Below are 24930 nucleotides of genomic sequence, written 5' to 3' on the forward strand. Positions count from 1 at the left end.
ATCTGCCCGTCTTTTCTGTCTTTCTGTCCTTCTCTATCTACCCGTCTGTCTCTCTAAACACCTGTCTCTCTGGCCGTTTGTCTGTCCTGATTTAAAGCCCGGGGAAGGACGAGCTTCCTCACGGACAACTGGTGTTTTTATTCAAATAAAAATGAAACCACAGACCAGATAAATGACCACTTCAGCCTCTAAAGTAACGGACTCAACCACTTGATCGAAATCTTCAGTTTGGGTGGATGAAGTGAATTTGGTCTCTATCAGCACCTTGCTCTGGGTGTGACAGCGTTTTAATGAAGCCCGCACCCCTGAGGCACCTGAACCTGCCGCCGTGGCAGCCCCGTCGACCCCTCAGAAACTGTGAGACACGTCACCAAAATCCCCTCAGAGCAGGCGCGGGAGGTCACCTTGACTCGCAGCCGGCGCGCATTGCCATATAAAGACAAAACGCCTTTCATTCCTGTTTCTGAAGCGCAGCGTGTCACTTCCTTCCTCGTAGATTTGAATACATGCGTTGTCGCCCTGCCTGAGGTGTCGAGCAGCGAGCAGCACAGCAGCCGGACGGACCAGCTGAGGAAGAGAGAGCGAGACAGACAGACGACAAGTAGTCCTCCACGCCCAGAGATCTCCAGCCTCCCCGCCTCGCCTCCCAGGTAAAGAAATATGAGCTCGGGTGGCCTCGGATCCATGCAGGTGTTCCCTGAAGGCATCACTGTGGTGGCATGACAGACACTTGAATGGCACTTGGATTTTTTTTGTTTTGTTTGCTTTTTGTTTGTGTAAAAGAGGGAAGGTAGAAAAGACAAAGAGGGAAGGACAGAGTGTGTAACTGTGGGGAAATCCAGCGTTGTTGCATGTACTATTGCACAGGCTCCATTTTCATAATCGAAACCTGCAGCTTTCTTCACCGCCGTCCACATTTTGCTCATCACGCTTCGCGAAACAACCCTCGGCAAAAGCACAGAAACTCAGACTTACATTGCTTATGTTGCGTAACTTTGTGACTGTTTGGCTGGAATCTTTCAAACTTGTAGAAATGAGAGATAAGAGCAGTCAGAGTCAGAGTGAGGCCCACGGGGGAGAGGAAGAAGAAGTTAAACCACTGCAGCGAGCCGAAAAGGAAGTTTGTGGTTAACTTCACTTCAACTGCAAAAAATCCCTCCAAGGCAGCGAGAGGGTGAACAGAAACTCGGACGTCAGCCGAGGACGCACTTCCATTAGAGTCCGATGACTTTATGTTGGGAAAGGGTGAGGAGCTGCTGTGGTTCTGGTTAATGAAAGTCAAGCACGTGTAGAAATTCTGATGAGGTTCAGCACATGCGGCCACCGGGGCTCCGGCTCAGGCCGGGGCCTGCTCTATCGTCTGAGTTGGACTCGTAAAACCAGGTCCTAGTGGGACCGAGCTAAAATGCTGATCAGACAACTTCACTTCTCCAATCGGTCCGTCACAGGTTCAGAAAGATGGAAGCTCGGTGACGGCCGGGGTACATTCACTCAAGTACTCTGCTTAAGTACAGTTTTATATTCCTACTGGGGTATTTCCATTTTCCGCCATTTATACTTCACAAAGCTTCAGAGGGAAATATTGAACTTTTTACTCCACATTCATCTGACAGCTGGAGTTAATAGCTCCTCTTGGAATTCAGAAGACGATGCATCGTTATAGATCGACTAATAATACCTTCATGTACGTTTACTGCAGGAAACCCTTGACTTTTTTTGTAATGGAGTCAATTTTTGCGCTATCTGTGGTTTTGCAGAGGTTCGGACTCGAGTCACATGACTTGGATTAGAGTCACGAATCCGGCGACTTTATGCTGGACAAAGTCCAACGGGACTCATCAGTGCCTCGTGACTTTATGTCATCCCCCGACAACAAAAAACAGCAGCCAGTCACGTAATGGTGTCTTGCATTGCCACAATCCGATGTAATGGCAGTAAAAACATTTGGCACATGACCACATGACTGGTCCCACTGTTTCACTTGGAGTCTAAAATGATCCCAGTCATGATCCAGCTTGAGTTCTGTGGATCTTGGTTATTGAGGCTTTTACAGAGGAGTTTAAATATCAGCAAAGTTAAGGAAATGATCAAATCTGAACAGATAGCGTTAACGAGAAAAGCTCGACGTGAGAATCAAACCTAAACGTTACAGTGGTGACATCTTTTCGGCTTCTCGTCCAGAACTTGAACTGCTTGATTATATTTCATCCTAAGAGGCTTGATTGTTGTGGCCAAGTGTAACAGGAATAACATGGCAGACCTGATCATCCAGCTTTCAAATGTTATACAGTTCACTTAACAGTCATAAACATGCCCTTACAAAGTCAGTCATTACTTGGTTCTGTAAATTTACTAAACCGCCCCTCTCTTTAGGGCCAGTAAGGATTTGTTTTGGACTTGGATTTGATTTGGGGCTTGTTGGTCTTGACTCAGCACTTCATAGTCAAGTTTTAATCCCCCCAGTGACTTGTCGGACAATGACTTTGTCCCACCTCTGGGTATTGCTGCTAAAATAATACTCAGCATTGTCTTGAGTTGTAGTTTGCGTCCTTTGGGAGCATCATCCTGTTTTGGGCCTGCATGTAGTGATTTATTTTGTACCACTAGGGGACAGAAAGACTCTCAGAAACCCAGGCGTGACCTATCATTCATGCGGTTTCCTGTTTCTGGCCTCTGATCCCTCTCTTTTAGCTCTGGTTTGGTCTCCACCAACTCTTGAGTTAATTATCTGGCTCTCAGATGCTAAAGATGATGCTACGCTCCACTGGTCCGAGCAGCCTGCGCTTTTAGATAACTTGGGGTTTGGTGAGAGCCTGACGGACCATAGACAAGCGATAACAGAGGCTAAAAGCTGCATAGAGATGCAGACTCGTCGTTCATTCTCCGCGGGTCCAGCACCATCGCATTACCGAGAGACATGTGACAATAATAAACTGAGAAAAACGTTGCTTAATGCGGTTTTGACCGTGATAAAGATGCGAGTCTAACATGCGGATCTGGGTGCGTCCTGTTGATCCTCTAAAACTCCAAACCGCGCTAAAAACCTGTAAGAACACAAATTTCAAACTGGTGGATTAAAACCATGTGACTGGTCGACACATTTTTCCAGTAAGTTCCCATCAGTGATCATCACCCCCACATCATCGTCTGTGACTCTGCTCGCAGGTTATTCCCCCATTTGCATTCTGTTTCCAGAAAATCACCTTGGGGGTTTCAGACCGTTGTTTTGTTACCAGTCAGTTGTTTGTGTTTTCAGGTGTGAATCGTGGGAACCGTAAACGTCATTCTGCCAGTTGCATTTCCAACAGAAAGCCTTTTGTTTAGTTGTGTATCTCCAACTAAACAAAATCAACCAGTCACCTCATACTCATACAACAGGAGTAAATGGAAACACACTTGAATTTGCATTTTCTTTCACTGATTTTTGGGAAATTCAGTGAAATTTGTGCCACATTTGGATGGAAACTTGACTAGTGGTGCTTTTGATTCCCAGGAAAGCCTGAGCGGCTGTAGGGCTGCGACTAACAATTATTTCCATTGTCAATTAAGCTTATCCAATGCATTTTTTTTAGATTAACTGCCTATTTTGTAGCCTAAAAGATGCCAAATAAAGTGAAAAATGTTCATCAAAATTTCACAGAGCCCAAAGTGACGTCTGTAAATGTGTTGTCTAAATCCCAAATTATTTAAATTACAGTGGTTTAAAACAGAAAAGACAAATGTTTGTTGTCGGTGATGAATTTTCTCTCCGTTGATTTTAATCAGTTAATTGACTGATCAAAAGAAACAACAAGAAAACAGATACAACAAAGCAGCTCATCTTAATACAACACAATAAAATCAAAAATCAATAAAAGGTTCAAATTCCACCTTTATAAAGAAAATAGAAGCAAAGACAAAAGAAAACAACAAAGTATATGACAGCTAATAATCACAACAAAGCTGCCGCTGCAGCAGAAACCTCATTAAGGTTCAGCCGACAGTCGATGAGAAGAGTAGAAACAAGGATCGGTGAAAGTCCAGATGACGAAATGAGAAGAAGTCGAAGCTTCCTGACATGGACAAAAAAGGTGAAGTAGAAGAGCAGAGGAACAGCTCGGTGACATCTGCACCTAAAATGTCAGCGTGACGAGAAGGGACCGTTTCAGAGCTGCACCTCAGCTGAGCCGAGTTCTGTTTCTGCTTCCGATCTGCAGCGCGGGGAGGATGAAGTCACTTCTCACCGCGGTCGCGTCTCCGAGCTGTGAAGACACGAATGTGACCAATACATCTCTAAAGCTCTGCGCGGGCACTTGTTCCGGAAATAGTTAGTTCACCCTAAATACATCGAAAGTTGAGTTTGAAAATCCCTAATGATCAGTATTAGTACCCTTCAGGGCTCATGTGGTCCCATCAATGTAAACTTTGTTGTTGTACCTTTCAATTCAATTACTCAATTCCTTTTTTGTTTTTTTTACATTAATATGAAAAGTTTCAGGTTGTTTTCATGCATTAGAACATTTCATTTTTAGTCATGTAACAAGAATTTTCATCCTCGGTAGGAACTGAGTCTTTAGCCTTTAAGGTGATTGAACTGTGCAGAAGCGTTTGTGCTAAAAACAGAGAGGACGCGGTGAAACTTGCGATGAATCGGCGCTTCTCTCCTCTCGGCTTCGCTGCATTTGAAACGAGGAAACAGCTGCAGAGGCTCGAGCAGAACCGTCGATTCATCAAGAAGATAATCAGCACGTGAACTGATGAGGAAAATACTTAGCTGCAGCTCTAATTCAGTTAGTCATCGTCAGCAGGAGCCAATTAAAGGTCAATGATGAATCAATAAATCAGATGAAATAGAACAATGAAATAAAAAACGTTGAAGCGGGCACCTGTCTGAGGCCCCAGGGCTCCAGGTTCGGTAATAAAAACGACGACATTCGCCCCACTACAGTGCGACATCAGCGCAGGCAGGTGCTGCACTCTTACCTCGACGTGAGCCTTTTAAAAGGTGTATTTTATACGGCGCTGTCACGCTGCCACCCCTGGATAAAGTCGTGCTCGGTCTGAGGAACCCTGGCGTTCGCCAGCCCGGGAGCTCCGGCGGCGGGCGTGTGGCAAAATTCTCTTCAAAATAAATCCGTAGAAATGTCTACAAAATGAAAAATATTCAAAATGACTAAAGTATAAAGTTCCCAGTTCCAACATTTGTTCCTTCCTATTAATATGATGGTGATGATGATGATGATGATTATTATTATCATTATTTGTCCAGGTCTTTTCTTACACAGCTTTTTTCAGTAATACTGGACAGAACCACTGTGCAGCCTAATGTGGCACAAAACAAACAGCAACTGTTGTCAGACCATGGAAAATACGTGGGTCTTGATTTACCTTTATGTTATCTCTGAAGAGTCCGGTCTGGACCTGCGCCACATGAAAAGTGCCCTGAGGGAAGCTCTGCTAGGATCTGGCTGCCAGGGAAATAAAACCGATCGACTTACATTCTGTTCATTCGTAAACTGAAATGATTAAATCACGAGCATGAATTCAATGATTTGGCTCCTACCGAAGACGAAAATCTTCAAAAACAACTCACAAATATATAGTTTCATTTTAAAGGACTAAATAACTAGTTTCTATCAAACACACACACATCTGGCGCTGTACTGAGTATCTGTGGCGGCAGGACAGTGTGTGTGTGTGTGTGAGACTGAGTCTAAATAAACCACAGTGTGTGTGTTGACGGTGATGAAGGAGCATGTCACCCAGTGCAACAGTGTGAATCACTGATGTGTTTTAATAGTTTCTGGAAGCAGTGGAGGAGTAAGATACATCGGGCTGACAGACATTGATCGTGGCTTTGGCTCATTTTATGACCATTTGTGGAGGATGAGGAAAAGTTCGAGCAGCAGCAGCTGTTTGATGTAAATAACCAGAGGACGAAGGAATCATTTCTGCACACGTTGCTTTTTTTACCCGGTGAGACTCACCCGACTCTTGAAACGTTCTTCTGGTCTGAACTCGTACCAGGATCGTTTCTTTCCTTCTGAGCCGTGTGACTCATTTCTGACCACCGGGGGCAATAAGTTGACAGGAGTGCGAAGCTGTTTAACCTTGACAGGATACGCGCGTCAGCGGCAGACTGCTTTTCCTCCGGCGGCGCAGGAGGCTGAATCAGTCATCTTGAAGCTTGAACTCAGTCTTTGTCTTTTGTGGTTTAAAATGTCCTCTTCAGTTTAACATGACAGGTCTTTGTTAACGCCTTCCTCACCGTGTTTCGTGTGTGTGTGTGTGTGTGTGTGTGTGTGTGTGTGTGTGGGCGCCTGTTCACATTTAACTCTGCCAAATAAGGATCTGCAAAGGTGCGAGCGCTCAGAGTGAATCATCGCAGGCTGAAATAAAATGTCCCGCGTGTCATGTGATCAGTTTTGCTTCACTCTTCCTCATCTGCGACCGCTTCCTTTCTCTAGGGACAGAACCAGCAGCACAGAAGCTAACGACGACATAGTTGTGGCTGAAATTAATACCGTACATCGTGTTGGAGCTGAAACGAGAAGGCGATCAATCAGTTAGACGATCGACAGAGAATAACCAGCGACTATTCTGATAATCGATGAATCGTTTCAGTTGTTTTTCAAGCAAAAATAGTGGGAAAAAAAAGCCAAATATTTGCGGATTTCAGCCACAAGAAAGGGAAGATTTGCTCCTTTTCTTTCTCAGAGATGGTTGTAAACGGGATATTTGGGTGTTTTTGGACTTTTGGTCTGAAGACGTCACCTTCAGCTCCGTTCCGTCTTTTCGACGATTTTTTTTAGGCTTCGTAGATAAAAGGATGAATCGGAAAAATAATGAACGCATATAAATATAATGACTCGATGTGCTCAACCCCAGTCTGTATAGACAGGTGCTCAATCCCCAGGAGAAAGACGGCTCTCTGCCAAAACTATATTGTGAGTTTATGCAGTGGTCCCCAACTTTTTAACCGTCTCTGGTGTTTTATAGGTTTTATCCAGCCAATCCGTATTTACAGAAACTCGGGACGAGAGACGTTGGTTTAAGCCCAGAGAGACTCTTGGTCTGTCATATCTACTCCAGCTTGTGCCTCACCTCGGACATGTCTCCTTGGCCCAGTGACACCTGAGCTGGTCTCAGGTGTCACTGGGCCACTTAGGGCTGAGGATCAGTAAAGTAAACCACAGCTGTGATACACGGGGAACTGGCCGGTTTATACTGGGAGACAAAAAGAAACCCCTGATGAGGACATCCTAATTCTAAAACCTTTAAACCCACTGTTCCAAAGAACATGTTCCATGAAATGGTTCCGCTGCTGCATCCCAGGCGTTTTCCTGCCTGTGGGAGCTTGAACGCACGAGGTCAGAAACGACGCCTTTCTCGTTTTTTTGGTTTTTTTTTAATTGTCAGCATTAACACTGACAATGACTGTAATACACCGAGAAAGTTAGAAACGGAAAACAACAACAGCACCGACAAACAGCAGCTCCCAGCGCTCAACAACAACAGTTTCATGTTTTGTGGGGAATAAAAAACGACAATATCTCTGGTTCTGCCTTTTTGAGTCTGACGATGTTGCAGGAGTAAGAGCAGGCGTTAGTCCATAACACAAACCCTGCAGGTTTTGATTCAAGCCGATGGCTCAGCTCATAGTCGCAGGTGGACACCTGGACGTCCCGCCACAGCCCACCTGTCTGGTCTGACTTTCCCGTCTGAGTTTTCCACCAGCACTTAAACGCAGCCCACATTTGTAGATCGGAGACTGTCAGGTGACGCGTGCTCGCACATTGAACCATCTGCACGGGAGGCTGTTCAAAAGCAAATGTCCTCAGGTGTATGAAGTTGAATCTGAATATGTATATGATGCGTAAAAACCACTCTGCTGAGTCTCAGGCGTCTTAAATGAAAGTATTTAACGACTCCCTCCCCCACCAGGTCATAGTCAGTCCCCTCTCTGAATAACAGAGTCCGGTAGGAACAGTTTCCAGTAAACACGTCTCAGACACTGAGACGCTACAACCTCCTCGACGGGACAGTCTGAGTCACGAGCTGTCACACAATCCAGCTCACAGCTGGTTGTGTCACAGCTCGTGTGTTGTTGGTAACGTTCTTGTACATTTGTTCGGGCTGTTTGGTGCTCGTTTGGGGATTGGACTCCAAACCCGTCGAACACAGTTGCAAACCTGGCTTTTATTTTGTAGTGAAACGTGCGTTCGTCGCCGTTGTTGAGACCAACTTCTCTCCGTGCGCTCGTCCGGCGGTCGGAGAACTACAGGTTACCTGTGCAGGTGTTCGGATCTTATTACGCTCTGCAACAACAAAGAGAGGTTCACTCCTCCAGAGGCGGGAAGTGCAGCGGCCGCAGCGGGAAGTTCTCGCCCAGCAGAAGTGGGAACCGTCAGCTGATGCCATCCCCTGGTTCCTCCTTTTCTGCAACGCTGAACACGTCTGCCGCACCTGCCGACCTCTGACTTTTAATTGTGTGTCAGTTTCAGGTTTCCAACATGGACGCCACCTCGCAGATCTCGCCAGAGGAGCTGGAGGAGCTCAGAGAAGCTTTCACAAAGATCGGTGAGAGAACCAAGAGTGTTACTGTCATTTCCTCTCTGTTTTTGACTGAGGGGGGAGCAGCCCGGGCCCGGGGAGGGAGGTTCATCACGAACGTCTGCTCTTCACCTAAAAGCACCGTTTCTTATCCTATAGTTTAGAGTTAGAATTAGAATATAATGTTCAGACGTAACCCTGGGCCCCCTCCCTCCCAGTCTGTCCCCTCTCTACAGTTCGATCTGGGCAATGAGTGAATAAAGAGGTTTGTTAAAGAGTCAGACACCCACGGGTGCCCAGCCCACACGGCCTCACACGACACTACATACATCAGCTTCCGAGGCGAAGGGAAAACAAACACAACAAAGAAAACGGAAAGGAAGCCGGAGCCTGCTGCTGGTGCATTCACCGTTCACATCACACAGGCTGTGATGCCCAGCGGAGTGTAAGTCAACTGAGGGAAAACCTGGACTAACGCAGGCCAGCAACGATACATTTTTAGGCATTTTAAGTCTGTTTATTGCAGAGGTGACAGCACGCGATGGCAGGAGATGAGGGCACAGAGATGGAAGATGACACGGAGCAAAGGTCATCCAGACCCGAACCAGGAGTGCTGACCTTTACAGCCCCATATTTTAGTCCATCAGTTTTAAGACCAGCTTTCAAAGACCGAGACAGGTCCAGGTGTTTTCAGGAGAGGCAGGCTGCCCCTGCTGCTGTCAGGAGAAATGAGTCCACATAGTTTTCTGCTCTGGTTTATAACTTCAATCGGGCACTGGGGCACACAACGGAGCTGAAACAAGAACACTTACTCTTTTGATAAGGCTCCAACAAATTAAATCTATTGAACACAAACTGTTGGAGAGAAAAAATCCAAACATCTGCTGGTTCCAGCTGCTCAAACGTGATGATTTGCTGCTTTTTTCTGTTTCATAACTTTAGGTTTTGGGTTCTGTAACTTTAGTTTTTACAAGTTAAGAAAAGTACAGTCAAAGAGCTCGTTGAACCATTTGGCTTCTGAACCTTGTAATGAATCAGTACATCAGCTAATACATTGGTGTGTCTACCATCAGCACCAAGACGGATTTTATTATTTTCTGCTTCTGTTTTATTTGAACAATTTAAAGAAGCCTGATAAAGGATCCAAACATTAACCAGGTTGAATGTTTGTTCAGTAAAGTGCGTCACACAAAAGGCTCCTGTATGAAAATGGTATCAAAGCTCTGTTTGCTCTTCCCTGTCTGTGACCTCTGACCCCTCCTTTCCTCGTCCTTTTGCAGATGTGGACAAAAACGGATTCATCAGCAAAGTCGAGCTGAACGAGCTCTTCAGAGCCGCGAACCTGCCGCTGCCCGGGTACAGGATCCGCGAGATCATCCAGGAGCTGACCAAGACCAGCGACCAGCTCACCTTCGAGGAGTTTACTCAGGTGAGGTCCCAGGTCAAAGGTAACACAGTGTGAACAGAGCATACACTGCATGTGCTCGTCACTTACTGACGGGCCGATAGGACTTCGACACCTCGTGAAGTCTCTCATAAACATCCTACAGGCAGAATTCCCCCGGCTACGGCCGTCCTCTCGTTTTTCTGGGCCGGTTTCATGCAGACACTTGAACACATTATTTTTCTCTCTCTTTTTTTTTGGATGAAACTCCGCAGTAGTGGATGGAGTATTCAGATCCAGTGTAAAAATACTTCATCCACACTCTCCTACTGGGGTAAAGGTAACACCTGCGACCTCTGATTGACTGACTGTAAACAAAATGCTCTGCTGCAGAGAATACCATTCATTTAACGTCCTGAGGCGTTTTGACCTAAAGCGCAGACAGGATATCGCCATAGTAACCGTTTTCGGTCCACCCGATGTTAGTTTGCACTGAGCAGGGTCTGAGCTGGACTGGAACCCCTTCAGTTTTCTGTTCTGTTCTGTGTTTCCACCCTCAGATCGTCCACAGGCTGAAGAGCACCGAGGTGGGAAAGACCTTCAGGAAGGCCATCAACAAGAAGGAGGGAATCTGCAACGTGGCGGGAACCTCAGAGCAGTCCGGCACCCAGCACTCCTACTCAGGTCTGTAAGCACACACACACACACACGTACGGGATTAGATTACATCAGGTTTTGACTAGAAGAGGCGAGGTTAGAACCATATTAAACTAGATTAGACTACAGCTGAAACGATCGGTTGCTTAATTCATTTGTTGATTGACAGAAAATCAATCCGCAGCAGTTTTGATGAATCATTTAAGTAATTTTTTAAAGCGATAATGTCATAAACTGGTTCTGGCCTCCTCGCTGTGAGTGTTCGTTGGTAAAGTGAGTCTTGGTCGGATGGAACAAGACGAACAAAGACGTCACCTTGATGAAATTCGGTGGAAGTTTTTCACTATTTTCCGACATTTAAAGACTAAACCAATTGTGAAATGAATGGATAATGAAAAAAATCATCAGTTGAAGTCTGACAGATTCCTGTCAAGACAGACGGGAGAAAATACAAACATGTCTCTCACTTGATGTTTGATTGTTGGCAGTCGTGAGGAAGAGGCGATGTTATAATCCGTGTTTGAGACTCAGCGACATAAAAACCGCCGACGGTGTTTCTCTCAGCGCTGATAAAAGTCATCGATCAGTTATTGAGGCCCACGTCAGGGTTTAGTCGGAGGTCGTCTTGGAGGTCGGAAGCAGGAAAGACGGAGAGCTGCTGATGTGGTATTTCTTCTGCCTACAGAGGAGGAGAAGGTGGCCTTTGTGAACTGGATCAACAAAGCTCTGGAGAAGGACGCCGACTGTAAACATGTCCTGCCGATGGATCCCAACAGCAACAACCTGTTCACCGCTATGGGAGACGGAATCGTCCTCTGGTACTTTTCCCTTTAAAACTGATCGACAGAAAGTCAAGCGGAAATGCCAAACGTTACCTAGATCTGGCTTCTCGCTTGTCAGGATTTCATGCTTTTCTCTGTCTTATGAGACTGGTCATTGATCATTTTTGGGGTTTGGAACTGTTGACTGGAGAAAAAACAAACTGTGTCCTGACGCAGCCTTGGGCCTTAGGAAACCATATAATGAGCAGATTATTTGAGGAAATAATCAGTAGATTAAATGATAATGAAAGTAATTACTTTTGTTAGTTTTGGCCCCACAGACAGATTTTGTTGCAGTGCCCAGTGACACAAATTTACCGGAATAGTTTGACATTTGGTGAATATGCTTATTCGCTTTCTGATTGAGAGCTAGACAAGAAGGTCAATACAAGAAGATCAATACAAGAAGATCAATCCTTAGATCACGTCTAAGGAGCTAAATATGAAGCTACCATCATCAGGTATTAAGTTTTACCTCGTTGACCCTCAAACAGTTACTGAAATAAAACCAGACGTTTTGGGGAAAATGTAGTAGAATAAAAGTATATATTGACATGAGTTGAAGTACTTCTTATTTGTAGTTAAGTACAGTACTTAGTCACATTAAACAGCAGACTGTGGTTTATGTGAGGCGTCAGTGTTGGTTTGGTTTATAGGCACCTTTTCATTGTTAAGAACTTCTATAAAAATCAGTTTCCCAGTTGTCATTACGACTCGGATGTTGACGTTTGACACTGTTTACAAGACCGGAACCCACAATTACGCCAACTGCAGTATTTATGTCCTGACTTCTGCAGGTCTTTGGTCATGAACCAACTATAAGGTGCGATAAGGAGGGAATTGTGTTTTTAGGTTGTGTTTTATTCTGTAAAATGTTGTAGCTGTTCAAATGCTCAGACTGGATTCGGGTTTGATTTCTCTCACTTGTCAGTAAGATGATCAACTTGTCGGTCCCTGACACCATTGATGAGAGAACCATCAACAAGAAGAAGCTCACACCCTTCACCATCCAGGTGAGGGGGGCCAGACGCTTGTCTTCAGTTTGATCACACTGTACATGTTACCGACTCTGTGTAGAACCAGAGGTCTCACTGAGCGTCTTTACATCTCGTGTCCTGGCCTGCGGTCTAACAGGAGAACCTGAACCTGGCTCTGAACTCGGCGTCGGCCATCGGCTGCCACGTGGTGAACATCGGAGCTGAGGACCTGAAAGAGGGCAGGCAGCACCTGGTCCTGGGTCTGCTGTGGCAGGTCATCAAGATCGGACTGTTCGCCGACATCGAGCTCAGCAGGAATGAAGGTGTGTGTGTGTGTGTTCACGTTGGTTCCACTTTGAATAAACTGTATTATATAAACTGTATAAAATCAGAGGTGTTTCTAATATTTTGTCCAGACCTATCAACAAATATCCAGAGGGACAGAATATTAGAAACACTCCTCAATATAATATGATCCAGGAGCACAGCAACAGCAACTCCAGCCTCGAAAATCATCAGAGTCTAAAGGAACAGTCCAACATTTTGGGAAATACACTTAATCGCTTTCTTTCAGAGAGTCAGATGTTCACATTGATCCCACTCTCATGTCTCATGTGTGTTAAATATGAAGCTTAAGGCAGCAGCGGGTTAGCTTAGCTTAGCATAAAGACTGGAAACGGTGGGAAACTGCTAGCCTGGCTCTGTCCAAAGCTGATACCTGCCAGAACCTCTACAGGTCACTGATTAACTGGTTTTATCTCATTTGATTAATCTGGACAAAAACTGAACTGAATTAAATTTTCATTAAAAAACACGAGTCTCTAAAAGTGTTTAAAAAATTCTTAGTATTGTCAGGGATTAAAGCAGTTGTTCTAAACCTTTCTGGTTTGTAATCTCTGGCCAAAAAGTTCCAATTTCCCTCTAAACCTCTTAGATGGTTTCATATAAATAAAACAGTTTATACCAAACAGATCAGTGAATCAGAACAGTGTTTCTCCTTCTTTCCTCTCCCATGAATCATCCGACGACCCCTCAGGTTCACCTGGTGACCGACCCCCAGGTTGGGAACCAGTGGACTGAACTCTCTCCCTGTCTCTGACGTAGCTAAAAGCTGCTCCGCCTGGAGCAGCTCCCGTTGACTTTCTAATTATCTGTGTGCAGCTCTGATCGCGCTGCTGCGTGATGGAGAGAGTCTGGAGGATCTGATGAAACTTTCCCCCGAGGAGCTGCTGCTGCGTTGGGCCAACTATCACCTGGAGCAGGCTGGCGGCGGCAAGATCAACAACTTCAGCTCCGACATCAAGGTAATCTCTCTCTCACGCTCTCTCTTTCTCACACACTCACACCCGAAACGGTGCCTCCCCTCCGTCAGTGGTGTAGCACATAAATCTGGGTCTCGTCCATCTGATCTCTTTTGGAAGCCTGATTGGTTCAAAGTTCCCTGAAATTTCCCTAAAAGTGGCCCAAACCATCAGCACCTTTCAGGGGGTGGAGTTGTTCTTATGTTTACTTATTTATTCATTTATAAAGCACAACACGCATCGATCAGCCTCTCTGTAGAAATTTCGCCTGCTGACTAACACTGGTACAGTGAATTTTCTACTGCAGTCCTCTGACAATGAAATGAAGGGTAAAAGTTAAAGTCAGAAACAGCAACAAAACAGGCAAAATAGTTCCGTAACAAAACAACAGTTTCCACTGTTCAGAGCAGCAATAGAAACCAATAAAGTAGAATCATCACACTGCTAAAAAGGTACAGTTACAGGTGAGTAAAATGGTACGTTCATAAACCAAACACTTGAGCCCTGCTGCAGTTCATTCATTGATTAATCTATTTTCTCATTCTTTTGTTTTAAGCCTGCTATAAAACAATATATACACTTCAGATTATCAGCAGGACGTCAGTGACTGTTACTGGTCCAGAAACAGCAGTGGTCTGATAATGGACATTCCAGATCTGGGTCGACAGCAAAACGTCAACGACTCCACTTTGGTTTTTGCTGAACGTTTTACTGAATCTCATGGTGATGTCAGCAGAAAACATTTGATCGGTTCCAGCCGAACCAAAGATGATCAGTCCCATAAATCAATACTTGAGATTTGATGTCTTTGGTTTAATGAACCAAAGTCAGACACTTGGAATATGTTCGACATCCGGCTCCATGATCTGTTCTGTTCAAGACCCCTTCACCGCCTCGCTCTGCAGTTGTTTTCCACGATAACCTTTCCAAACTGTCCGTGTTTGTTTCAGGACTCGAGGGCGTACTACAACCTCCTGAACCAGGTGGCACCCAAAGGAGATGAGGAGGGAATCCCCCCCATCGCCATCGACATGTCGGGACTCAGGGTGAGAGAAATCTGACGTTTGACCGTTCAAAGGACTTGTTGAGCATTTGCTTTAACCTTCTGGGTCTAATAAGTTATTACTATTTGTAATCATTATTCATTATTTGAATTAAGGCTGCAGCTAACAGCTATTTTCATCATGAATTAATCTGCAGACGGTTTGTTATTATTGTCCTTTTTGTTTGCTCTATAAAATGTTTCGATCAAGTTCCCTAAAGCCCAAAGTGACGTTTTAAAATCGCTTGTTCTGTCCAATCGTAATGTAAAACTAAAAGATAAACTTTATTTATGTAGCAGAAGAGTTTCAGTTAAAAAGAATATAAATGATTTATTAACACCTCAGTTAAACATTATTTCATTTAGAGTCCTGTATTTTAAGGTGTAATGAAGTAAGAGTATCAAAGTAGCTGCTCTCAGTCTCAAACGCCGCCGTGTAGTTTAAATAAAAGTGCACTCTGCACCCAATTATCCAAAAATATCTGAAATGCTGCAAAATGCTTATGACGGGACAGTTACTCCCAATCATTGCACAGGGATTTCTGGCACCTTACTGTCAGGAAATAGAAGCTTGTCCCGTCACCTACATTCAGCCATTGGATCAAGGAGGTACCGAGCTGTATCAAGCTGGAGAGAATTAGATATCGCGACCCTCACCCCACACATCCAGGTTTCTATTCAGTCATTTCTTTGAACATGTTAAAAATTACAAATAAAAAAACAGGACTAATTGTTAGGAAATTTCCTATTGGGTTGAGCAGGTCAAGGATGGGCCCTGAGGTCTCAGGCGAAACAGCAGCAAATCTGTCCTCTCTCCTTGAGACGCTGGGCGGCCGTCTGAGGTTATTTGGGGAAAGCAGCCGTTCTGATAAAAGCGAAGCAGCGTAGCAGCAGTAGCCAAGGTCAAAGCTGCTTTTGCCTCCCTAGACGCCACAGATCGGGGTCCGCTAGAATCCTCGGGCCAGATAACAGCGGCTCTTGACCAGGACGCGCTGACGTTGTACTGAAGGCTACATGCAACGTGATCTGAACTAACACGGGTGAAGACATTTCCCTGTTTACAGGGAAATGTTAACAGGGAAATGCTCGCTGCCTCCACAGTTTGTGGAGGCAGCGAGCATTTCCCTGAGCTCGCATTTCCCCTGAGCTCGACCATTGCTGGGCGTAAAGTATTTGCAGCATCGTCTGTAGGGGTTAAAAGACGGAGGACGGGGGACCGAGCTTCAGGATGGAGATGGCATCATGCACATAAACCTGTACTGATAATTTCTCCATTGTCCTCGGCCAAGCTTCAATATCTATGTTCAGCGTGAGACATCTTGGGCTCCTGAAAACTTTCTTCCCTGACGAGTTGAACAACAAACAGTATTTTGACGTCGTCCTCGTCGTCTCTCTGCAGGAGAAAGAAGACCTGAAGCGTGCAGAGTGCATGCTGGAGCAGGCGGACCGGCTCGGATGCAGACAGTTTGTCATGCCGCCAGATGTCGTCCGAGGAAACCCCAAACTCAACTTGGCTTTTGTTGCTAATCTGTTCAACAAGTACCCGGCTCTGAAGAAACCAGAGAACCAGGACATCGACTGGAGCTCCATCGAAGGTGAGTGTTAGGTTTGGCTCAGCTTTTCCGCAGGAAGGTCGCAGAGAGTCCAGGAAACCAGTCCAAGTCTAAACCCGCTCCTCTCTTTGAATCTTCTTCAGACCTCTTAAAACTTGAACTCAGTGCTTCATTATTTCCTGTGAAGTGGTTTTTAATCATTGCGCTGATGTTTTCCTCCAGGTGAAACCAGGGAGGAGCGTACCTTCAGGAACTGGATGAACTCGCTGGGGGTCAACCCTCGTGTCAACCACCTCTACGTGTAAGAACACTCATCACTCTCCTTCTCTGGCTTTTATGTATCAACATCAGCCACTCCATGCTACTGACTCTTTAATGGTGGACCATAGCCCTGGGCCCAGATAAACAGTCATGGAGATTTAGCCTTCATCATTAACACGAGGGTCTCCGTGTAGGGCGGTGAACCGAGGCAGTCTTTCAGGTTTCAGTGAGACCACTACAGTAGTTTCACCCTTCCTGCCTTTAGAAACATCATCAGAGGCAGCAGCGTGGAGCCCAGTGTACTGCATCCGGAGGGGGCTTCTAGTGCGAAGGCCACTCTGCAGTCTAATTTGAAATGTGTGTGTGTGTTCCAGAGACATTGATGACGCCCTGGTGATCTTCCAGTTGTACGAGAAGATCAAGGTACCAGTGGACTGGGACAAGGTCAACAAACCTCCCTACCCGAAACTGGGCAGCAACATGAAGAAGGTAGGACGTGGTCACAGACGATGCTTCGCAAATCAAGAAACGTGTCAATGCCGGTGCAGAAAGAACAAACTGTCCAACATGTTGGGAAATGAGCTCATTTTCCATTTTACCAAGACGCTTGATGTTGATTGCATCGGTGTTCAGTCCAGAAGTCCAGGTCCAGGATCTGTTTACTCAGCACCACGACTGAGAGCAGGGGAAGACTGTTAATCTGGCTCCATCAAAATGAACTAATACTTACATGACTCAGGATTTATGCGAATCAGCTCAGCTGAAACTAAACTTTACGCTACTTACTATATGTAATCTGCTGGAATTCAGAGGAAAGTATTGCACTTTTTACTCCTCTACATTTACGAGTTGCTTGTTATTTTCAAGATTTAAAATTTTACTTACAAAACATACGAGCAGGTCGTAAAAAATCATGTATTGTTATAGATTAAGCTGCTCAGCCAGCTACAACTTCATTACATTAAAATGCACCTTAATACTTAAATAATAATTATGATACTTGTGATACTTGAAGTACATTTTGCTGCTAATACTTTGCTTTTACTTCAGTAAAATTATGAACCAGGACTTTCACTTTTAATGGAGTCTTTTAACCTGAGCTATCGCTGCCTTTGCTTCAATAAAAGAGCTCGGGCCCTCTTCCACCACTGATTCTTTGCTCTGCGTATTCCAGCTGGAGAACTGTAACTACGCCGTGGAGCTGGGAAAGAAGGAGGCCAAATTCTCTCTGGTCGGCATCGCGGGTCAGGACCTGAACGCAGGGAATCGAACCCTCACCCTGGCTCTGCTCTGGCAGCTCATGAGACGGTAACAGTTACGCTTCATTTTCAAAGAGGCGACGAATAATTTATGAGTTACGACCTTCGACCTTCCCTTTGACGAACACTCCACCAAGAAAATAAAATACAATCGACATTTTCAGAGTCAACCAGTAGGTTTTTAAAGTGTCTATGAAAAAGTTTGTGTAGCTGTAGTCAGGTTGGACTCACAGCAGTTCAGGGTCTCTGCACCGAATCCAGTTCCCTCAAAAAAGGCCTTAGAGGGTATTAAAATTAGAAATTTCAGAGGCAGTAGTGTCAGTTATAAAGTGTTTCTGTGGGAGACGCTCTCCTGCTCTAAACTCTCCGTGGGTTCGTCGTGACCGGGGACTGAGCTGCAGGAGGATGTTCAGTCCTGAGTTTCAGTCAAACACTGTCGCTGCTGCTGCTGCTGCTGCTGCTGCTGCTGCTGCTGCAGGAGCCGGAACAGAGTCAGCTCACAGTGGACAAGTCGAGATTTTAGCAAAAACTTAAAATTAATCGTTCCATCCAGCGTCTGCTGCTTATTTGGGTCCATGTTCATTCATTTAATTAACTAAATCATTAGAAAATATCGTTATCTACTGCTGGGAAGTGCGGAAAAATGTGATTTCATTATAAATAAGTATAGGCCATATTTTCCCTACTGGACAAGTCAAGATTTTAGCAAAGGCTTTAATTATTTTTTTTTTAATAGCTTAATCATCTCATCAGTTTTCTGCTGCTCATCTGGGTCCAGGTCTTGTTGATTAACTGTAGTTCTATTAACTGGGGAGTACTGAGAAAGTCTCAGAAAGTTGATGATCTTTTAAACCGTATTGTCTGACCTGAACTTCTGTCATTCTTTGGCCCAGGTATGAAACAGGTATTAAATTTAATTTGGGGAAACCTACAGAGACGCTGGTAGTTGCGTCAGAATTTTACGAAATGTCTTTACGAGCTTTATCGAACCCTTCTCTGTAAACACTCATGGCGTCACCCACAGCTCGACGCGTAGTGGTGGAGAGCTGGTTCCTGCTGCAGCGGCGGTTTGAGAAGTTTTCAGGGCCACATTACCGTCTACAGGCAGTGGATTCTGGGTAGTCCTCTGTGGGATGGTGGCTTGTAGTTTACAGAAACAGTGTAGTCACATGTGATGAGAAGTAGGTGGAGTGGGCCATTTCAAAAGACTGGAGTCTTAGTATAGGACTAAAATATATATATAAAATGGGGAGAACTACCCATAAACCAAAGTTAAATCTATAGAGATACAACAAAGTAGGAGGTAAAAGTGTAAGACTGACTCTCAACATAGCGCAGCTCCTCTTATTGCTGAGAAGCAAAGTGGAACTACAGGACAATAGAATAAAAAATATTGGCCTGTTATGATATATAACGTACCTACGGTAGACCTCACCGCTCTGCTAAAGGGCCCTTCGGCAGAACAGGTGGGTCTGGAGACCAGGTGACGTGGCTGGAGGACTGACTGCTGTCTGTTCCCTCAGATACACCCTGAACATCCTGGAGGACCTGGGCGACGGTCAGAAAGTGACCGATGACACCATCGTGGCCTGGGTCAACGACGTGCTCAAACAGGCCGGAAAACCCACCATCTCCAGCTTTAAGGTACCGGACTGCTCCACACTGACACAGCCGCAGTTCAGTCGCTGACTTTCACCGAGTGTTGATTTAAAGCTCCAACAGGAAATGCCCCGTTTGAACAGGCCAAAGTGGACTTCACGAGTTCAGTGTCTGAAAGTTTGAAGGACAGTATAAGACCATCGCCAGTCACGCACGCACTCTTTTACTGTGCTGGTCAAAATCGTGGCCATGTCTTCAACGTGTGTGTGTGTGTGTGTGTGTGTGTGTGTGTGTGTGTGTGTGTGTGTGTGTGTGTGTGTGTGTGTGTGTGTGTGTGTGTGTGTGTGTGTGTGTGTGTGTGTGTGTGTGTGTGTGTGTGTGTGTGTGTGTGTGTGTGTGTGTGTGTGTGTGTGTGTGTGTGTGTGTGTGTGTGTGTGTGTGTGTGTGTGTGTGTGTGTGTGTGTGTGTGTGTGTGTGTGTGTGTGTGTGTGTGTGTGTGTGTGTGTGTGTGTGTGTGTGTGTGTGTGTGTGTGTGTGTGTGTGTGTGTGTGTGTGTGTGTGTGTGTGTGTGTGTGTGTGTGTGTGTGTGTGTGTGTGTGTGTGTGTGTGTGTGTGTGTGTGTGTGTGTGTGTGTGTGTGTGTGTGTGTGTGTGTGTGTGTGTGTGTGTGTGTGTGTGTGTGTGTGTGTGTGTGTGTGTGTGTGTGTGTGTGTGTGTGTGTGTGTGTGTGTGTGTGTGTGTGTGTGTGTGTGTGTGTGTGTGTGTGTGTGTGTGTGTGTGTGTGTGTGTGTGTGTGTGTGTGTGTGTGTGTGTGTGTGTGTGTGTGTGTGTGTGTGTGTGTGTGTGTGTGTGTGTGTGTGTGTGTGTGTGTGTGTGTGTGTGTGTGTGTGTGTGTGTGTGTGTGTGTGTGTGTGTGTGTGTGTGTGTGTGTGTGTGTGTGTGTGTGTGTGTGTGTGTGTGTGTGTGTGTGTGTGTGTGTGTGTGTGTGTGTGTGTGTGTGTGTGTGTGTGTGTGTGTGTGTGTGTGTGTGTGTGTGTGTGTGTGTGTGTGTGTGTGTGTGTGTGTGTGTGTGTGTGTGTGTGTGTGTGTGTGTGTGTGTGTGTGTGTGTGTGTGTGTGTGTGTGTGTGTGTGTGTGTGTGTGTGTGTGTGTGTGTGTGTGTGTGTGTGTGTGTGTGTGTGTGTGTGTGTGTGTGTGTGTGTGTGTGTGTGTGTGTGTGTGTGTGTGTGTGTGTGTGTGTGTGTGTGTGTGTGTGTGTGTGTGTGTGTGTGTGTGTGTGTGTGTGTGTGTGTGTGTGTGTGTGTGTGTGTGTGTGTGTGTGTGTGTGTGTGTGTGTGTGTGTGTGTGTGTGTGTGTGTGTGTGTGTGTGTGTGTGTGTGTGTGTGTGTGTGTGTGTGTGTGTGTGTGTGTGTGTGTGTGTGTGTGTGTGTGTGTGTGTGTGTGTGTGTGTGTGTGTGTGTGTGTGTGTGTGTGTGTGTGTGTGTGTGTGTGTGTGTGTGTGTGTGTGTGTGTGTGTGTGTGTGTGTGTGTGTGTGTGTGTGTGTGTGTGTGTGTGTGTGTGTGTGTGTGTGTGTGTGTGTGTGTGTGTGTGTGTGTGTGTGTGTGTGTGTGTGTGTGTGTGTGTGTGTGTGTGTGTGTGTGTGTGTGTGTGTGTGTGTGTGTGTGTGTGTGTGTGTGTGTGTGTGTGTGTATAGGACGGGTCTATCAGCAGCAGCATGCCCGTTCTGGACCTGATCGATGCCATCCAGCCCGGATCGATCAGATACGACCTGCTGAAGACAGAGGACCTGACTGAGGAGGAGAAACTCAACAACGCAAAGTATGTGCAGATGTTTTCCTCATTACAGCGCATGATGAGCTCGGGTGCTTTAGAAGTGACCCTCTGTAACCGTAACCACCGTGAGGCGTAGGCGAAGGAGCTGCACATAGACACCAGCCTCGTTGAACACTGTTCCAACAGTGGCAGAAAGTAACTGAGTACATTTACTCGAGTATCGTATTTAAGTACAGTTTGGAAGTACTTGTACTTTACCTGAGTATTTCCTCTTCATGCTGCTTATTACCATTTTACGTTAAACATATGATCTTGTGAAATCAGATGCATTGATCCAAATTGCTCAAATTCACACAGTAACCAGTATATGATGAATATAATGAGTACTTTTGCTGTTAATACTTGTGTACTTCTACTTGTAATGGAGAGTCTTTGTACCATGGTATCGCTATTTGGGGCACTTCTTGCACCACTAGCGGAGAAATCCAAAGTTGGTGTTGCTAAAATGATCAGGGACGGGTTGAGTGAACGGTGGGTTGTCCTTTGGTTTGTTTCGTGACTTCCTTATTCCAACTAACTGCGGCGCAAATAAGCGCAACAACATTCGACCGGCTGTTTCTTTCCGTCGCTCCGCGCTCACAGTCGCCGCTGTCTTTCCAGGTACGCCATCTCCATGGCGAGGAAGATCGGCGCCAGGGTGTACGCTCTGCCCGAGGACCTGGTGGAGGTCAAACCCAAGATGGTGATGACGGTGTTCGCCTGCCTCATGGCACGCGGCATGAAGAGGGTCTGAGGAGACGGGGGGCGGGGGTTACTTCTGCAGAGGCTCGGCTGTGTATTGGTGACTTTAAACAGGACAGTTGAGGGAGAAAATAAACTTAAATTTTGGATATTAACATGGCACAGATAATGCGAACACGGCGGTGATGTCTCGAGGCAAAGGGAGAGCTGAAGGAATCATGGGGGAGAAGTTAATCCACTGCAGACTGCGTCTTTCATTCCTCTTGCTTTAAACTCAAACCCAACTCATTGAAAACGTCCTGAGCTTTATTACCACAAACATTTCTTAGAGGCAGAAATAACCCGAACAACGTGAAGACAGAGCCAGGAGCTGCAGTGACCGGCCTGAACCTGGAAGCCTTCTAGTAGCAGAGCATTAGTCTCTCCCTTCTCTGCTTTCCCACTGGGTTGACGCCAAAAGCCACGTAGCAACAAAATCTCCGTTTCTGTTGAACTCGACGAGATTTCTGCCTCGAATAAATGTTTCGGACTAAAGCCCAGACTGTGCCATGTGTGCCTAGTGTTGAAGTTTTTAAACTTAGTGATTACTCGATTAGTCTGTTACAGCAGTCGAATGACAATTTGTTGTTTGTTTTTCTGGCTCCAGCTTATGAAGCCCAAACACTGTAGGAGGTTAGCGGATGCGTCACAAGTATAACTGAATACAGCAATAGATAATAAAACTGAAGACCCACATTGATCCTGGACCAACTGGTGCCCTGAAAATACACCGAGATGCAAATTTTATCCTCATGTTAGCACGAGGAAAATGGGAAATATACAGTTTCAGTGACTAAATACAGGCTGAGACCAAAACACAGTAAAACTAAGAAACAGAACAGTAAAAGGATTTTGTTAAATTGTATTTAACCAACTGAGGCTTTAAGCTTTACATTCCTGTGCCAGTATTAACCATTGATGTGTTCAGTTATATTTTTGACTTCTGACCTCTTGTTTCAGCTTTTATAATGTGAACATTTCTTTGCCTGTTTTTTATCACTGTACATTTGATTCTTTGGGTTTTTGGACTGTTGGCCATTAGTAATTATTTTTTACATTTAGGAAAAAAAAAAAAAAGATAAAGTACATAAATTAGTACACGGCCAATGCAGTAAACATGCAGGTGTCCCAGTCTTTGTTGGTTTTGTTTTACAGAATTCTGTGCAGCAGGTTAACGGTGAGGGATTGACTTTTTCAGTGCAGAACTGCATCTTTCCCCCTTCACGTCTTCCCTGTGTATTTCTGTGGGACATGATGCGTCTCGGGCAGAGCCACAGTCTCACCTGCTGTTTTTAAACCAAATCCAAACACATTTCAAATCAGAAACTTTACGCCAAATCGACGCAACAAATAAACAGACTTTTGTATGAAAACCCGTGTCGTTATTTGATTGGATAAAAAGTCTCCTGGTATTTTGGTCCTTAGAGATTGTCCTGTAACACCATTTAAAGACGAAGCTAAAACCCCCTGAAAATCTCGTCACCTTGCTGCTGTGATGCACAACCACACCCCAGGGCACTGTGACATCACTGTGGGGCGTGGTTACACCTCTGACCACACCCAGAAGCGACGGCGCCTGTCAGAGGTGAAACAAGCTTGAAACTTTCAACAAGCGGGGACGACAGAACCCCGATTCCCAGGACGCTGGTAAGTCAGTCTGAAAAGGAACAGTTCAGCATTTTGGGAAATACACTTAATCGCTGTCTTTCAGAGAGTCAGATGTTCACATTGATCCCACTCTCATGTCCGTGTGTTAAATATGAAGCTACAGGCAGCAGCGGGTTAGCTTAGCTTAGCATAAAGACTGGAAACGGGGGGAAACTGCTAGCCCGGCTCTGTCTGAAGGTAGCAACTACCAGCTCAACCGTTAAACTGTGTAACGTGTTAATCGGGGATCTGGAGGTGCCGGCAGATGGATTTTGTTCTGTTTCCAGTCTTTATGCCAGACGTGTCCCAAGCCGCTCCAGGCATATTTTAGTGCATCGGTGCAGGTTAAAATAGAGCCAACCAAAAACGAGTTCAGCCTGCTAGCGCTGCAGCGCTGCTCTCCTTTAGCACAGTCGGGCTCTGCACCGGAAGCACTTCAGAGCTCACGAGAGCCAAAAGGTAGAGTTTAGAACATGGACCCACAAAGCTCTGACGGAAACGAAGCCGATCTCTCTTCGCTTGTTATCAAAGCTGAGTGTAGAAAACGTTCAGGTAGGGCGCTGACCGTCACTTTCATCTGCAGCTGCAGGTCACATCTGCAGAAATACAACTGATCTAATTGGTCTGTGAGGAACTTGTCTGTTGTGGGTTTGTGTGTCTGAACTCGGCCAAAGATCATTTGTGAGGGAAGGAGCTCCACTCTGTAAGACCACTGTACCATCAGTGTTTTTCTAGTATCAAAAAAATCCAACAGAGTGAGACGTCTTCTCTTTAGATGATTAAGCTGATCGTTTTAATGGTTTTGAATCAGGAGCGTCAGTATTTGGCTTCAGGAGCCTGTGAAAAATAAGGTGTTTCAAGTTTAGTGGCTCCAGCTGTGACATCGATGTGTCAGGTACCCACATACTATTAGAGGATTCGGGGTCGAGGCCAGACCCGCTGAGCTGGGACAGCCCTACTTGATGCTGATGCTGTGTTCCTGTCCTGTGGGAGGGGACTTCATGATGGAAAGGTTCCCTTGTCGACGCCTTCGCATCGTCGGACAGCCGAGGAAAGCAGCGGCGCTACTGCTTCTCACTCATTACTGGACACAGTAACACTAACAAGACAAAGAACGACACAACGCTAGCTCACAAGCAACAGGACCGCAATTAGAACAAAATGCAATCATGTTCAGCGGTGGTTGTTTTATTATTTCTGAGTTGGGTGTGTGAGTGTTGACAACACTGTGGTATTCAGTTTCAGCATTGAATTACCTGCTTTCATGCACTTTTTAGCACCAACTCAGATACACCGGAGCTTTCAGGAGAACTCAGCTTTAACCGGCTGCTGGCTGTGGTTTCAC

The 24930-nt window shown here is 45.5% G+C and overlaps 1 protein-coding gene across 2 annotated transcripts; it reads left to right on the forward strand.

Annotated features, from left to right (window-relative positions):
- The first annotated feature begins 502 nt into the window (after positions 1 to 502).
- On the forward strand, positions 503 to 23292 carry lcp1 (lymphocyte cytosolic protein 1 (L-plastin)). Of its 2 annotated transcripts, none has more exons than XM_040148292.1 (16): positions 503 to 650; positions 8484 to 8559; positions 9813 to 9961; positions 10477 to 10600; positions 11259 to 11391; positions 12326 to 12407; positions 12529 to 12694; positions 13533 to 13675; positions 14623 to 14718; positions 16114 to 16309; positions 16490 to 16568; positions 16903 to 17017; positions 17703 to 17836; positions 19311 to 19431; positions 21079 to 21203; positions 21819 to 23292. In XM_040148292.1, the coding sequence occupies exons 2-16, from the start codon at positions 8493 to 8495 to the stop codon at positions 21949 to 21951; spliced, it is 1863 nt and encodes a 620-aa protein (XP_040004226.1). In that variant the 5' UTR covers positions 503 to 650; positions 8484 to 8492; the 3' UTR covers positions 21952 to 23292. The 2 variants fall into 2 exon arrangements, with proteins under 2 accessions (XP_040004226.1, XP_040004223.1); XM_040148289.1 differs by having other exon boundaries at positions 504 to 650; positions 8478 to 8559.
- Positions 23293 to 24930: the final 1638 nt, after the last annotated feature.

Source organism: Xiphias gladius, chromosome 16, assembly GCF_016859285.1.
Source record: "Xiphias gladius isolate SHS-SW01 ecotype Sanya breed wild chromosome 16, ASM1685928v1, whole genome shotgun sequence".
In the NCBI taxonomy this organism is placed as follows: domain Eukaryota; kingdom Metazoa; phylum Chordata; class Actinopteri; order Istiophoriformes; family Xiphiidae; genus Xiphias; species Xiphias gladius.

Excerpts from the sequence above, each read along its gene's own strand:
- lcp1 (XM_040148292.1), top strand. The coding sequence starts at position 8,493 with ATGGACGCCACCTCGCAGATCTCGCCAGAGGAGCTGGAGGAGCTCAGA. Across the intron at positions 13,676-14,622 it reads ACTTCAGCTCCGACATCAAG|GACTCGAGGGCGTACTACAA; the intron begins GTAATCTCTCTC and ends TGTTTGTTTCAG. Across the intron at positions 17,837-19,310 it reads CTCTGGCAGCTCATGAGACG|ATACACCCTGAACATCCTGG; the intron begins GTAACAGTTACG and ends CTGTTCCCTCAG.